The 14,890-nt window shown below is 42.2% G+C and overlaps 1 protein-coding gene across 2 annotated transcripts in view; it reads right to left on the bottom strand.

Moving 5' to 3' along the window:
• Nucleotides 1-692: 692 nt before the first annotated feature.
• The window catches only part of kcnma1a (potassium large conductance calcium-activated channel, subfamily M, alpha member 1a), a 138,034-nt gene continuing 123,836 nt past the window's right edge, over nt 693-14,890 (bottom strand). The window contains exons 23-30 of one of the 2 annotated variants that reach the window (XM_078288582.1): nt 14,659-14,851; nt 11,191-11,304; nt 7,608-7,738; nt 5,550-5,744; nt 4,883-5,001; nt 4,065-4,289; nt 2,761-2,789; nt 693-962 (exon numbers count right to left, since the gene is read on the bottom strand). In XM_078288582.1, the coding sequence (XP_078144708.1) occupies nt 811-962; nt 2,761-2,789; nt 4,065-4,289; nt 4,883-5,001; nt 5,550-5,744; nt 7,608-7,738; nt 11,191-11,304; nt 14,659-14,851 (1,158 nt within the window). In that variant the 3' untranslated portion in view covers nt 693-810. The remainder of the gene's footprint in view (nt 963-2,760; nt 2,790-4,064; nt 4,290-4,882; nt 5,002-5,549; nt 5,745-7,607; nt 7,739-11,190; nt 11,305-14,658; nt 14,852-14,890) is intronic. The other variant, XM_078288583.1, reaches the window with a different exon arrangement.

The following is a 14,890-nucleotide window of genomic DNA, read 5'->3' as shown; positions in this document are numbered from 1 at the left end:
CCGAGTTTTACACTACTGTTTTACAATATGATGTTGCTCTGCAGGACTGGAATGCACTCACTCAACATGATTATTCAGCGGTGATGCAGCATACCTTAAGCAATGACATGATGTTCCAACCTAAGAACAAGATAGTATGCCTCCGAAGCCAAGCAGCCCGCCCTTCCTTCCTTCCTTCCTTCCTTCCTCTTCACTTTCAGAGACGTTTCGGGGGAAAATCTGAAGTTTCAAGTTGTTCTGTTGAAAGCAACTTGATCAGTTTTAGTGCAAATAGAACAGAAGCAGACAGGAGATATGAGCCTGATGAGCCCAGCTGGTTTGACATGACACATCTGGGTGGATCTTTGGGAGATGATATGATCAGCTTATCGCTGCAACCCTCATCCTCCTTCGCCTTAGCCATGGAGTCTGGTCACACGAAGAGGTGAACTATTGCAAAGAATTACAGGAAGTACTCCTTTTTTTTTTTTTTTCTCAACTCTTAAAATAATTCCAAAAAAGTGCTAGGGGGGAGGGGCTGTACAATCCTTATTTGATTGTCATTATGTACATCTCTATGGATACATTAATAAATAAAACAATGTCCAAGAGCATGGAAGTAACATTAAAGGTATACACATAGGAGGTCCCTTCCAGTTTGTGTTCCTGTTCAACCCTTAATCAGAAGAATGAGAGTGAGGAGAAATGTGTCAGTCTTCACCACCACCGTCAACATCACCGTCATCTTCATCACTCCTTCATCGGTAATCTCTTGCCATCTCTTTTGAAAGAGCATCCAGATTTCTCGTGAGTCAACAAGGGACCTGGTGTTCAGCATTCATCTTCGACTTCTCTGATTGGTGGAATCAGACTACTAGTGGATTTGTATTGGTTGACTTGGTTGGCCATGTGAGTGCTCATGGGCTTGATCTGAATGTTCCGTGGGTAGGCATTTTCTGGTTCATCTGTAAACCATTTCTTTTCTGAAGAGGCGAGAAAGGGAGAGAAAGGCAGAGTTAGTTTTAAACTGCCCAACATGGGATTATTTACAACCATACTGCCTCAGTTTAAGTGGTAGCTTTGCATGGCATTTCTCATAATCAGCATCAAACCATAATAGAGCGGCATGAGGTCCAGTTAAGTTTGTGTTCTGGTACACCAGGATATTTTCAAGTTGGCAAGGTATATTCGCTATCTACTGTTGTGTAAACAGATGGACATAATCTGACATAATCTGTCAGAATGCTAATTTAAAATGAAGAGTTTTATTCCAAAACGCCATATATCCATTTTAGATTCATCCTGAAGATCATTGTTCAGTAACTTAATTTAAAATCTTGTGAGCAAAATTATTAAGATAACTAATAACTTATACAGTATAAGATAACTTAATTACTGAGTTTTACTTTCATGCCGGCAATCATTTTGTGAGGGAAGACGTCAGATTTTGAAGTGGTGGATATGTCATTTTGGAAAGAATCTCTTCAAGTGTTTAACAGGGGTGTGGGAGCACTGTCTCTGGGCATGGTGTGAGGAGAGGGAGGGGTGTATGCCAGCTGTCAGAAGTTTGTAAACTCTCTCCCAGCACTTCACAGGCATCGGCAATGCCATTCGAGATGTCATTTCCTTTTGGGTGAAGTTGTAATATCAAATTTTAACTTTGCTATGTGGAGCAAACAGTGTGTATGTGTGTGTGTGTGTGTGTGTGTGTGCATGTGTGCGTGCGTGTGTGTGTGCGTAGGCGCGTGCGTGCGCGTTCATGTACATGCAGGCTTGAATGTGTGGCGGTTCATTTGTGCGGGCTTGTGTGTGTGTCAGCAGGCTTAAGGCTGCGGGGCCGTGTGTTACAGCACAGGCATTTGATGTGTAGAATTGTGCCTGAGGTGAAGCAAGATGTCTGCCATCTCTCTCCCGAGTCTCGCTGCTGATACGGTGAAGTAAGTGATGTCGCCTCAAACCACCATATCAGGTGCACAGGGTTACGAGGAGGGAACTTACAGACTCATATCCCCCTTCAATTTAGACTTTAAATTCGTCACACCTCCCACTTTCTCGGTGTGACCGATGGCACAGGGCTGGACAGACTTTCGTAAAGTTCAGTGAAGAAGTAAGCAATTTGTCTGCATCAGGGGGATTTGAACCAGCCTGACCTACATGTGAGGTGTGATCTGTAAAGGCTTGTGTGCCTTGGATTTGTACAGTCTGGATTGTGGCAACATGTTGTTACTCTGTGGTTTATGCTGATGCTGATACAATAATAACCTACTCAACCATGAGAGTATAAATATGACATCAAGAACTAAGTCTGCTACAGTCATCTGATAGCATTCAGGAAGGAAGATGTGCAAACACACAGACCTCTCACACAGTGCAAACCATCTCAAGTTGAAACAAATCATAAAAAAAAAGGCATGATGAATGATTGAAAGAAATAATGGAGAAAAAAAAGGGTCTGTCTGGAGGAAAATAAAACTCATGTCATCAAGTGAACTCAATAATTGAGGTAAAAGCACAAAGAAGGGGGGGGGGGGGGTTTAGTTTTAACCTCATGCAATGTGGAGATGGTCCTGATCATGGCAGGGAGGAGGCAGGAGCAGCGGCAGACATTTTGCTTTCCAGACGAAAGCAAAACTTAAACTGAGGCATGGTTTACTTAATATCTTAAGAAAAAAATAAAGAAAACAAACTCCCCTTGTCATAACAATATCCACAAAGGACATAGTTATGATTGTAACCCCATGTAAAGGTTGCTAAGTCATGCAGAATCGTTAACTTGCATACCTTGGCCCATTCTATTCATCCTTGTTGCACTTCAGAAAGAGAGGTAAGTAATCTACTGTAAGTTACAGTCTACAAGGCAAATACACAACTGACATATGACTATATCTATTAGTCCCACTAAGGCTTGCATACTGTAAGTTACATAAGTATTTAGGCTTTATCATACATCTTAATTTTTAGATGTATTAAAAGGGCTTTTCATTTACCATTCAGTAATTCTTCATTCAGAGTACGATCGTAACAAATCTGCATGCTTTTAGAATATGTCACGATTTCAAAATTCAGTAGATGTATTCATTTATTCTCCCAAATGAAAATGAAATTCAAAGTGTATATTTTGGGGGAGAATAAGTCGTATATACTGTAGCATGTAGGTCAAAATACTTCACCAAAATTAAAATCTATCTCAAATTGTTGTATAATAATAAACAGAAACGGGAAATAAGAGCCTACCATAGAGGGCTACCAACATGGACATGCAATAAAGCAGTACATATGCACCATGAATAACAAAATATCAACACTGCTAATGAGGGATGATCTCATGAGTAACAGCGTATAGTAATGTTGGCCCAATGTGGTCATAATCATTATCAGGTATAGATAATACAGCTAAATCAATCACAATACATTACAACCATGATCATGATGTACTGATCATGAGTGCTAAATATGAACAAATACCACACTTTCAACATAAAAACAGCTATTTACTACACATATATTAATCAAAAGAGTCAGACACAAAAACATCTGAATATTAAGACAGATAAAACAGGTAGACCAAGAATGAATGTGTGTATTGTGTTATGTTATTTTATTTTATTTGGATGTGGTTGAGGCTATATAGAGCCTTATTGTAGCATTGTTTCCAACCACAATGGCTGTGCAATCGATGAAAAAAGTGAGATTGCGTGGTTTTACTTTTGCAATGCCATGTACTTGTACACTAAAAAAAATTGTCTTTAACTACAGTACATGTACCTTTCCACACACTGACTTTACCAATTTGTTAATGCCATGTAATGGTTGCTGTGATGTGAGAGCGAAGACCGCATGCAGATGATTATGGAGGAAACGCACAAACGCGGCATGGACACTGAGCACGAATCACACAAACAAAACACAAACACACAACATACGGTATTCAACAGTGCATGTGTCCACCACATACTGTACACACACACACACACACACACTTACACACACCTATAAAATACAGAGAAAACACAATCAGGCGGAATACACTAAACATGCCCACTAACAGTATCCTAAACGTGTGGATCCTGTGTGTGTGCACGTACTTCTGTTTGTCGCGGGCCTCCCGGGTCTTGCTGCTGCGGTTCTGCCGGTTGGTGGGAGGGATGGAGTGGACGGAGGAGCTCTTTTTGCTGGAGGAATGGGAGGAGTGGGAAGAGTGGGACAAGCTTGCCCGGGACTGGCCCGCGTTGTGGTCGAACTGCATGAGGCAGAAGATCAGGTCTGTGGGCACCAGCTCAAACTCATACGGCGGGTTCGTGATCACGTATCTGGCCAGAGAACATATGGGGTGGAAGATAAGATTAGATAAGACGAAACGTTAATGATCCGTGTGGCGAAATCGGGCCGTTGCGCAGCAGCAAATAGTAAACGGATACGGCAAAGAAAAATAGAGTATGAATAAGAATTGAGGAAATGGGGGTTTTGTAAACATATTCAAGCACTAATTTCAGCACTAGCAGATATTAAAGAGAAATGTATGGATGAAAGTAGGAAAACAGAATGGATTACAGAATTAGAAGGTGTGTCAAATTGCAGCAATAGTAGAAGAACAACTTACTGGTACAAATAAGAATGTGAAAGATGTGCAGTATGAATTAAGTGAAACATTATAAAAAATACCAATATAAACACAATATATAACAAATGAGAGGAATATGAGAATATGAAGAACAATATATGAAAGATACTGCATATATGCATGATGTTAAGTTAACAAATGGAGAGGTAATCCTGTCTACATGAAGCATGTGTTTAGACCAAATATTCCTATACAATATTACAGACGTAAAACAGATCAATTCAAACAATTTCTTTTTTATTTTATACTATACTACTGATACTGAGAGAAGGCAGATGTTACCGTTTTGTGCACTGGCTCGGCACACTGAGATGGGCGTCTCTTAATCTGTAGATTCCAAAACACAGCATGTTGTACGTCTTCAGTGCTTTACAGAATAAATCCCCGTAGCAGCCGCCATCCTGACAAACAACAGAACAAAGACACCATGAGTGTGTGTTAGGTCAGCCTGATGTCCTGTCTCAAAGCCAATAAATACAACTCTTTGTACGGTTGGGGCGCAAATTAAATGTTCCGCTTTGCTTAACGCGGAGAGAACATTTTGCAGAGAATATTTTGCATATGAGGGCCTCCCATATGTTGGCAATGGGGACTATAACAATGAGCAATGTTTTCAAAATATGCAATAATTCATCCAAGAAAAGACAAAATCACCTCCTTTCATTTTAACACACATTCCGCAATTGGAATCTCATTGTAACAATAACAAAAAAATGTAACGCTAACTAGAAAAATAAGGATGTAACCAATTAAACACAAAAGTCGTGGAATTTTCTCAGAGGTACACATTGTTCGTTCCAAGCCCCTCTCCTCTCTCCGCCCACCGAGGCCTGCGTTGCGTGATCACTGTTCTTCACATCGGATTAAGGGCCGCGAGGAGCGGAGGCGGCCAGATGTGCGCTGCCGGGTAGTGCCAAAACGTGTCATCTCTGTTTAAACATCCACTTACCCCCAAGTCGGCAAAGGGCCCGTCGTAGAGGGCTAGCTGGGCGACGCGACACCTGTCTCTGTTGGCCAGCGTCTGCGGTGTGCTGTAGCCTCCTCTCAGAGCGTTCTCCTCAGCCAGCAGAGCCTCCAGCTCCGGTGTGGCTCCCCCGGTGACCAGCGTCCGAATCAGCGTGAGGATATTATCGTTGAAGTATGTCTGGGGAGATAGGAAGGGATATCCGTAAGCAGATGCCATTAGAGTCACAAGTAGAGAGGTGGCAGATGTGGGGAGACGGCGCCGCCCCTGTTATCTAGACCCCCGGCCTGTCGCTTCACATAGTCCTGACTGGGAGGTGAGGAGACAGGCCGCTGCAATCACAGAGGCCTTCCTCTTGTGCACCACTCCTATGATGGCATATACTCTGCAGCTTTAATAATTCACAGTAAACACAGCCTCACAATGTTGATGATAACGACACATTTGTTCATGAAATTCAGAGATAGAGCTGGACAAATAACATGCACGCTATGATGGATATTTTGATGTTCATAGGGGATGCTGGAGCCACACTGGAATATAAGACACCATAGTAGTGTACTGCTGTTTCAACACAGCACCATCTATCCTTTCCTCTGTGAACACTGTCCTACACACTGTATGATCTCCTCCTTCCCTTGTGAAACAGTGATTTGACTGCGCTCTGCGGGTGTCAGGTTCTCTTGTCCTTCAAGCCGATCAGGACCCGCTTTTCCTGTGTGTGGAGACAGGCGATGTCACTCGGCAGCCGGGCCCGAGTGGCAGCTCCCCTCCCTGGGCTCCTGACAGGCCTGCGGAGCCTCATGATGGATGAGCACTGTCCATTAGCTGGCCTCACCTCTGACCGGTGCCAGACTACAGCTGACGCCTGCTCTACTCCCCGCTCCGCTCGGCTCTCCGCGCCCCTCTAACCCCTCACTCACCGAGAGAGCCGCTGGAATTAAGCCATCACAGCGCCGAAGGGAAACACACAGTCGGCCATGAGACGGGGAGAGGAAAAATGAGGTGTAGAAGAGGATTTTTTTTTTTCTTCCTTCTCCTTTATCTTATCTTCGGCACGGTGATGACATTGTCAAAAGATGAAAGCGTTTCTCTGGCCTGTTATAGCCCGGCTTGTGTCATCGCCATTAAGCCAACCTTCAGCACTTACCTTGTTAAAAGATCTAATAAGGCTCTTGAAAGTTGAATTCATAACACTTTAGATGAGGAGTGGTGCCAACAACTTCCCTTTTGATGTCAGAGGAGCTGGCAGCGATGTCTGATCAATGTGCCATTTCATTTACCAACTTCTGCCGACTCGGAATGCCAGAGCCTGCATCTAATGCAAGTTATCGCTCAAATTAGCCCATTTTTCTTCACTGAGAGGGTGCTGGAGTGTGTTGATTTACACAGACTGCAAAATCTGTAGTGTTCATGAGACGTTCTCCTCTTTAATAGCAACTATTGATACATCTGCAAAATGATTGTTTTCTGTGTGTTACCATGAACTTTACAGGAACAACAGTGGAAATAGGTTTCTGATTTCCTTTGTGTTTATCCAAGAATTATCATCCAGAGACGATCAGATAGTCGTCAAACACTAGAATGATATGTCAAATAGTAGAAAAATGGATAGCAAAGAAGCAAACTGACATTGGTTGTACATGAAGTGTCATCACACTTCATTTACATGTTGCACAAAGCAACCAACCTTCATTCTCTCCATTCTGGGGTTGTTGCCTTCTCATTTTCTCAGGTGCATCTTTCCAGGCTGACTCACTTCAAAGTTCCTCACTTCTTGCCCTCACGCTACAGTATCTACCAGTGCAACAACATGCAACTGTTCCCCAGTAGGGCGCTGCATCCGCAAGACTTGCACTTGCCGTGAGATTTCATCTTCTCTTTTTAAAATTCCGACTAATGCTTTGTAGTAACAGCTGACACAAAGTAATAATGAAATCCAAATGTTAAAAAGTGGAGCAAAAATTAAATGGTGATAATCATCAAAATCGGATTTGAAAAAAAAAAATTCCAATACAGCATCCAGCATGTATGAGTACTCACCGCGCTCATCAGGGAGTCGAGTACACTGACAGCGAAGGCGGTGCCGCAGGCGAAGGGCTGAGTGAGGTACAGCTCAGTGTCTGGGTCGTCATCATCATCTTGGTCCAGGAACTGAACGTTTGAGTCGTTCACTGAGAGAGGGAAGCACAGCTGAGTTAGAGACGGGCGCTACGCAGGAGAACGAGCCAAACACATACACATACACCAACACACCTGAGAGTTCAGGAATAAATAATATTCTATAAATAATAGATTTTTAGGTTTTATTTTATTTTTTATTTTTTTAAGTCACCTTTGAAAATATTTGGAAGGATCTTAGTGATCAGACAATTGCCCACACAAGTCTCAGGTATATTGATCAAGGGGGTTGAACTTAAGAGAGACAATTGCAATATAATGATACATTAGATGCACATTATATTCTGCTTCTACACTGAGCATTTTTAACAGCTGGTATCTATTTTTTACATTAAGTTAAACTAGTATTTAATTTCTTCCCCAAACAATTGACATGTTTTTGATTAAAGGTTGAAATATTGTTGATGGATTCATCTTTCAATATGTGTGGTAAATTAGATGAAAATGTTCAATTTTTATAGGCAAGTGTTTGGAAAGAGAAAAAAATAACTGGGTTTTGAATATTAAATCTACAGTATATCACATGCAGAGTGCATTTGATACATTTAAAAGATTTAAAAGACCAAAACACTATTTTTGGAGAGAATATTCACGTGTATTATGCATACACAGTGGTAACCATTGTAGAAGTCCCCAATCATGAATCAATCATACGTCTATCCTGCATTAGCACCTCAGCAGCCACTGCACCTTCTTCCTTTTCAAGCATTTGAAAACAAAACTACAAAGGTACTGTATATTGCAACACACACACACAAAAACATTTCTCAATCAATAGACAGTGACCATTCTGAGCATTCTCTAGGCTGGGTGGAGAACAAAATATAAATATTTCACTCAAAAAATAGCATACCAGTAATTCTGGATGTACTGTACTGAATGAATGCAGTAAAAAGTGAGACTTCAACAATGGCTACTCTCATATGAGAAAGTCATGCACTAACATGCATTTCAGAGTTTCCCTTGATGAATGTGTCGGCCACATCATCGCCTTTTGAGATATGCATCTCAAATATTTACCTGTGCCCTGAAAGTCAAATTAATGCCATGTAACAATACACTCTTCTATCTCAAGATTAATAACAACCGGCTCCCATAAATGAAATGAATATATGATTGACACAATGTGAATGAAAAGAAATCAAAACTTAAATAACAAGGAGAAAATGTTGTTTTTTTGTCTCTAATGTACGACATAGCTAGAATAAAAAATCTAACATCTTTGGTACTATAACCAAGTACTCCCTATAGCGCCTGTCTTTTGCCTTAGATTGCATTTCACTTTCTAGCAGCAGTGGGCAGTGAAGGGTCTGAGAACCAGCTTTATTTGAAAAAGAGCATCACACAAGTTTTTGTTTGACTCCTCCAATATCTGTGCTTCAGAGATATGGTCTGGAGGAGAAAAAAGCAACTGGAAAATAAATAAAAAAAATAAATAAACAGCTTAAAAGTGGGTTTGATCTCGAGTTTTTTGTTTTTGAAATTTGATTTCTTCCCAGGCTTCCTGTGCGCTGTGGAACAGAAATGTCAGTCAAAGAGACAAGGGGCTGATGCAAACGGGCCTGGGCCAAAGGAGTGAACGGGGGGTGGGTGGGGGAGTATGGAGGAGGGGGCGGGGGGGTGCTATGAAAACAGCCACAAGGACAGACTGAGCATGATCAAAGGCCTAGCGATGCTCTGAAAACGCAACTGGAGAAAAAAAAAAAAAAAAAAAAACACCCCAAAAAGAAAAAAAAAAATCATTAAAAAGGGGCCAAAACAAGACAGTCAATTTCAACCAGAACGAAGAATAAAAAATGTGTTCAAAGTGAAGCCATGGGAGCAGCGAGGGCCTTGACTGCAGCCAGATAAATCAAGACAAGCTGATGAGGAGGAGAGCGGCGGAGCGAGGGAACGAACGGCAGCGGAGGACAAAGGCTCGGCTTACCCAGCTCTGTTATCATTTGTATGTTGGTTCCACTTTTTTTTTCCTGACTGAATGAAACCAATGGCAGTATTTTGCCAGGTTTAGCTAATGGTGATGAGACAGTGCAGAGAGGGGGAGAAATGGTGTCGTTATTGAAACAGTTTCAAAGGCTGGAATAAAGGCATTTATGCTGTCTCCGACCACTCATGTCAACTCAGGAATTACTGCGAGACATTCATGGTTGTCCATGATCTAAAAGTGAAGCACCGCAGATTAGAGTGCACAGTAGTTACAAAGCCAGACCTGTCATTGAGCTATACTACTAAAACAACAATAAAATATTTCATGGTGAGACAGTGAAAGGGATAAACAAGGTCTTATCCATAAACACACCTACTTTACGCGCCACGCAACAAAATTGATCATGCAACTCCGATGAGGCAGTGTTTTTATGTTTCAACTTGACTTTAATCTGGTCCTGGCACTGTAAACGGAATATACTGACAACGTAATTACAGTATACGGTTCCAGTGAGACGTGAGACGTGCAGCTACTCTCCCCTCTGCATATTCTCACTCCTTCCCTTCCTGGGAGGAGGTGAAGGACAATGTTATCACATCTAGTGTTCCTGCAGCTGTGAAATTCGTTAGCTATGAGCAAGTGGGGAAACAATACTGGAGCTTCTAAGGGGGTGAATTTGAGTCCTGGACAGTAACCAATGACTCCAACATGAATAGCATCTAGTCTTGATGATTATGTATGCGGTCAGCAGTCTAATGGGAGAGCTGCTCTGCAGGTAATGGCTGGCCCTGCTACAAGTAACATTAGGTAGCTCCTTTCTCTCTCTGGCCTTTTCTTAGCTGGCCTCATGCTCCAATGCTCCCTAATTGGGTCAGGGGAGATAGAGTAGCCAGTCTCTGGTGCTTTAGCAGGGCCCTCAGAGATCTGAAAGTTTCATGAGTCCCCCATACCACCGGGAATACAGCCACTGCCATTGTTATTAATAAATGGGCCCATTTTGCAACCATGGCAGTTTTTTCTCTACCTTTTCACTCTCTTTCACTCCCTTTCTTTTTCTCCCTCTCTCGCCCTCTCCATCAGGCTGAGCTTCTCTTGTGCATTAGTGAACAAATTGCAGGAGATGTAACTATAGTCCTAAAAATGCCTATCTGACATCTTCCGAGTTACAGTAGTCTACATTGTCCTCAGTGCTGCTGCGATGTTTTCCAATCCGTGCAGCTGACAATACCAACATTTGCTAAAAAAAAAAAATTCGCCAGATCCAAAAAATCCACATACAAGAGTGGATGAACTTGAGTTGGGCAAAGCAACTAACACCATAAATGTGACCAAAAATTCCACGGCAAGCATTCGTAAGTCCGTTCGACCATGAATGTGTTGGAACTTTTGGCGATAGCGTGATGTTCAGGTCTCGGCTAGGCTGTATGCTTCTATGTCACTGCAAATGAATAATGAGTTGATCTGAAGTCACTTGGTGTGGCATGCAGCGTCTGCAGAGGTGGGTGGAAACCGTTTTACCTAGTTCTGTGATGATGGGGATGTTGGATCCTGTGGTGACGGAAGCCTGTCGCACCAAGCCATGTACTGGACTGCTGTCTGGAGATGACCTGTCCATTCCAGGAGGCGTGAAACCTGGACAGCAAATACAGATACACAGAACACATCAGGAGCCAACATAACAAAGTGGATCTGTTTTCATTATTTTGCTGAAACTGCAGGTAAAGAAAAATACAGTTCAGGCAAAAAAAAAAGCATCAGACACGCATGTCTCCTTAGTGTCTTTAACCCGACTGGTATCATAAGTGTTCGAATGTGACCCGGAACTCTATGTCAGTACCATTATACATAGTGCATGTCAGCTCACTCAGCATGGAGTTGCTGATGTGTGCTTTCTGTGTCATTCAAAAAGTGAGGATTGACAGAAAAAAAGGAAGGAGGAGGAGGGGAAGTGAACAAGGCGCCTGCCTAAAAAGTGCAATATGGATATTGTGCTTTTAGGGGTCAGCTGAGACATATTTAGCATTCACAGCCTTCCATCAACGGGCAGATATAAATTTTATATGTTGTTCATTTTGTTACGATAAAATTGGTGAAGTGGATCCTGAAAACCTTTTATCGGAAATGGCGTGGTTCAGAACCATGAAATACAAGTGCAAGTGACAGGAGTATGAATTCACATGACTTCACATTTTTGCATTTCCACAAAGTGACAAGTAAACACCTTAAATCTGTAATGCTATATGCATAATGCATCAACTGTGTTTTGACATCCATCATTTAGTGCTGACTACAGCAAAATGCCAGCTTATAGTTCCAACAGCAACGAAACATAATGCAGGGAATATATTCAGGTCACAAAGTTTTAAAAGGATTGCAAATTCCATGTGTGTGTGAGTGTGTGCGTGTGTGAGTGTGCGTTGTATATGTGTGTGTGTGGCGGTGCTTTTCTGTCGAGAAACTCAATGAGCCGCTTACATTACAAAAGAGATCTCCTAGCCCTTTGCAACAGAAGAGACACCAAATAGTTTAGTACGCAACAGGAAGCACACACTGAACTGAAGCAGCGATAATCATAACTCTTGTTATGCCAATTACTGAAACTTGGAAATAGCTGAGGTTTGACACTCCGAGTCAACCGGGGAGCACAAGCTCAGTCAGTGCGAGCATCATTTTGTCGGTGTCCATAAAGGATGATGTTTACTCCTCTGGAGAGTGACAGCAAGTTTTGGATATTGCCTCTAAAACACTGCTCTTATTGTATCATAGTGAACATGAAGACTATACGCCGTTGTGGAAGAAAATCCTCCATTCTGCACAGTGTATACAGCAGAAAATGATTGTTGGTGGAAACAGGGATACATGAAGCATGCTGCTGAGCTGCTTTCAAAATCTGTTAGGTTACAAACAGCTCAGAAGTTACATAGTAAGTTGGTGAGCTCCACATAGAGAGCTGCATCTCTTGCTAAGACAAAGCTAGAGTGCTTCTCCTCCTGATCACCTTAATCTTCTAAACTTAAAGAAAATACTCAATTGTTACCAGAGTAATTTGAAACTACTAGTTTTATCTAATGTAACCAAAAGCCTAATGTATGTTTTACAGGCAAATATGAAGGAAATATTAATTTAATTCCAAAATGAATTATCCACACTTTGAAAAAGTGACACATGCAATACTCTTATAAAGTAATACACAAAATTAAAATAAATTGTTATTTTTTAAAAGCTAGATGATAACATGTCCTTGATCAATAAAATGATAACCCTTTTACAGACTGGATGATAATCATGATTTTTTTTTTTTTATAGCATTTTGGAAATTAACTCTTCATATTTATACCTTGCCCGAAAACGAGAAGCCAGAGTTTGAAAAGCAGCCCGATCAAACCAATGCCTCCCCCTCTGGCTGGCTGCTGGTACTGTGAGGCTGTAACCTCGTCTATTTAACTGCAATGTACAGTAGACAAGTGAGATCTGGGTTACATGCCCCCTTATCCCTGTAGCCCCCCGGGCACAGCTCTGCTCTGTGGCTGACTACATGCTACAGCAGCCGTGAGAAGCTCTCCCCCAGGAAGGCACATGTTTACTTATTCATTTGCACCTTCTTGTTTTAAATTCCGCAGACGGCATCTGAATGGGAGCATCGCTAGGAGGAAGGAATCCCCAAAGCAATACCTATGATACAGTAGCAGTGTGTGTGTGTGTGTGTGTGTGTGTGTGTGTTTCTGTGTTGTATGCATGATTGCATGTGTGCATGCATGTGTGTACGTGTGTTTTTCTAAAGTGAAATATTTGTCACTGAAATCGGTGGTTGATGTAAGACCCAATCATTGATGACAATAGGCTCCATCCATCGAACCTGAGGGAGGATATGGGCTAGTGGGCCTCCATATTGAGGTGGCTTTCTGCGAATACTGCTCCCCAGAGCAGCGCGCTCTCAGATTTACCCCTGCTTATTGTGCCTCGGTGGCACTGCTATCGACAGCACATCACTCACTCAAGGCTGGAGAAATAACAGCATTGGCATTCTCCTAAAACATGTGGAAGTGCTTTGCACTAAAAAAAATAATGGCCTCTTAGAACTTCATCTTTGATTTGTATTTGCAACAGTCACTATGGTGGCATTAAACAGTAGAGAGCTAAAGGCTTGCCATGTCTTTCAGGCTAATGATAAGATGAGGATAACCTGTTTGTGTGTGTGTGTGCTTACAGTAGGCGTATTGTGTGTGCATGCATGTCTATGAAGAATGGGTGTGTGTATGTGTACTGTGTGCATGCCTGCGTACGTGCATTCATACATGAACGTGTGTGTATGTGAGTGTGCATGTGTGCGTGCTTGTGTGTGTGTGTGTCCGTGTGTGTGTGTGTGACTGTTTTGTTGTGACTAACGAGGAGCAGCTGAATTGGCCTGCCTGGTGATTTGTACTAGCTGCTTAATGATGATGAGGCCTGATGGGATGCCAGGCCCGTGTGTTTGTCTGCAAACATCAACAATCTGTTCCAGACGATCTGCCAGACACCAGATCAGGGGGAACAACATCAAATGACACAGTCACGTTGATTACATCATTAAAAAGTATTATCAAGGAGGTTTAGCAGCATGTAATTACCAAGGACAAGACTGAAATAATCAGAAAATTATGTGGAGTAAACACTCTTCAAAGGCTTGATGAAGCAATCAACACAATGTTTTGTGTGTGCATGTCTTCAGGAGTTATAGTAAAATCAGTTTACTGCTGCCACTCAAAACAAACTCGCAGAGTATTTCAATTAAGAGTACTTAGCAGACTCTGTGCCTGGCATCATGACATATCCATCCCTCCTCCTGTAGCCCTCCGTTTTTTTCTTTCATGGTCCTTGTGTTCCCCCCCCGCCACCCCAATCCTTTCCTCTCTTCTTTTTCCATCTTTGAGTACTATCTTCCCTCCCTGCCACAGCCTGTCCCCTTTGGGCAGCAGTGCACATGGAGTCTAATAGGGCACTCCTTACCTTGGGAATTAGCCTGTAAGACCCCGATGCTGTCATCAAACTGCATAGATTTGATGTTGAGTGATGCCAAGATGCATTCCTTATCCTGCAGTGAGGCATCGTCGATATTGTTCTGATTGGCTGACAGTATTACGCACATGTCGCAGAGGTTGATGTTGACAGCCCTTAAATCTGCCCGACTTAATGGCGTACCCTTCAGGGTGAGGAGAACAGAGAGAGAGGGAGAGACGGA

Source organism: Centroberyx gerrardi, chromosome 15 (genome assembly GCF_048128805.1).
Source record: "Centroberyx gerrardi isolate f3 chromosome 15, fCenGer3.hap1.cur.20231027, whole genome shotgun sequence".
NCBI classification, from domain to species: domain Eukaryota; kingdom Metazoa; phylum Chordata; class Actinopteri; order Beryciformes; family Berycidae; genus Centroberyx; species Centroberyx gerrardi.
This window is presented reverse-complemented; position numbering and strand designations above follow the sequence as displayed.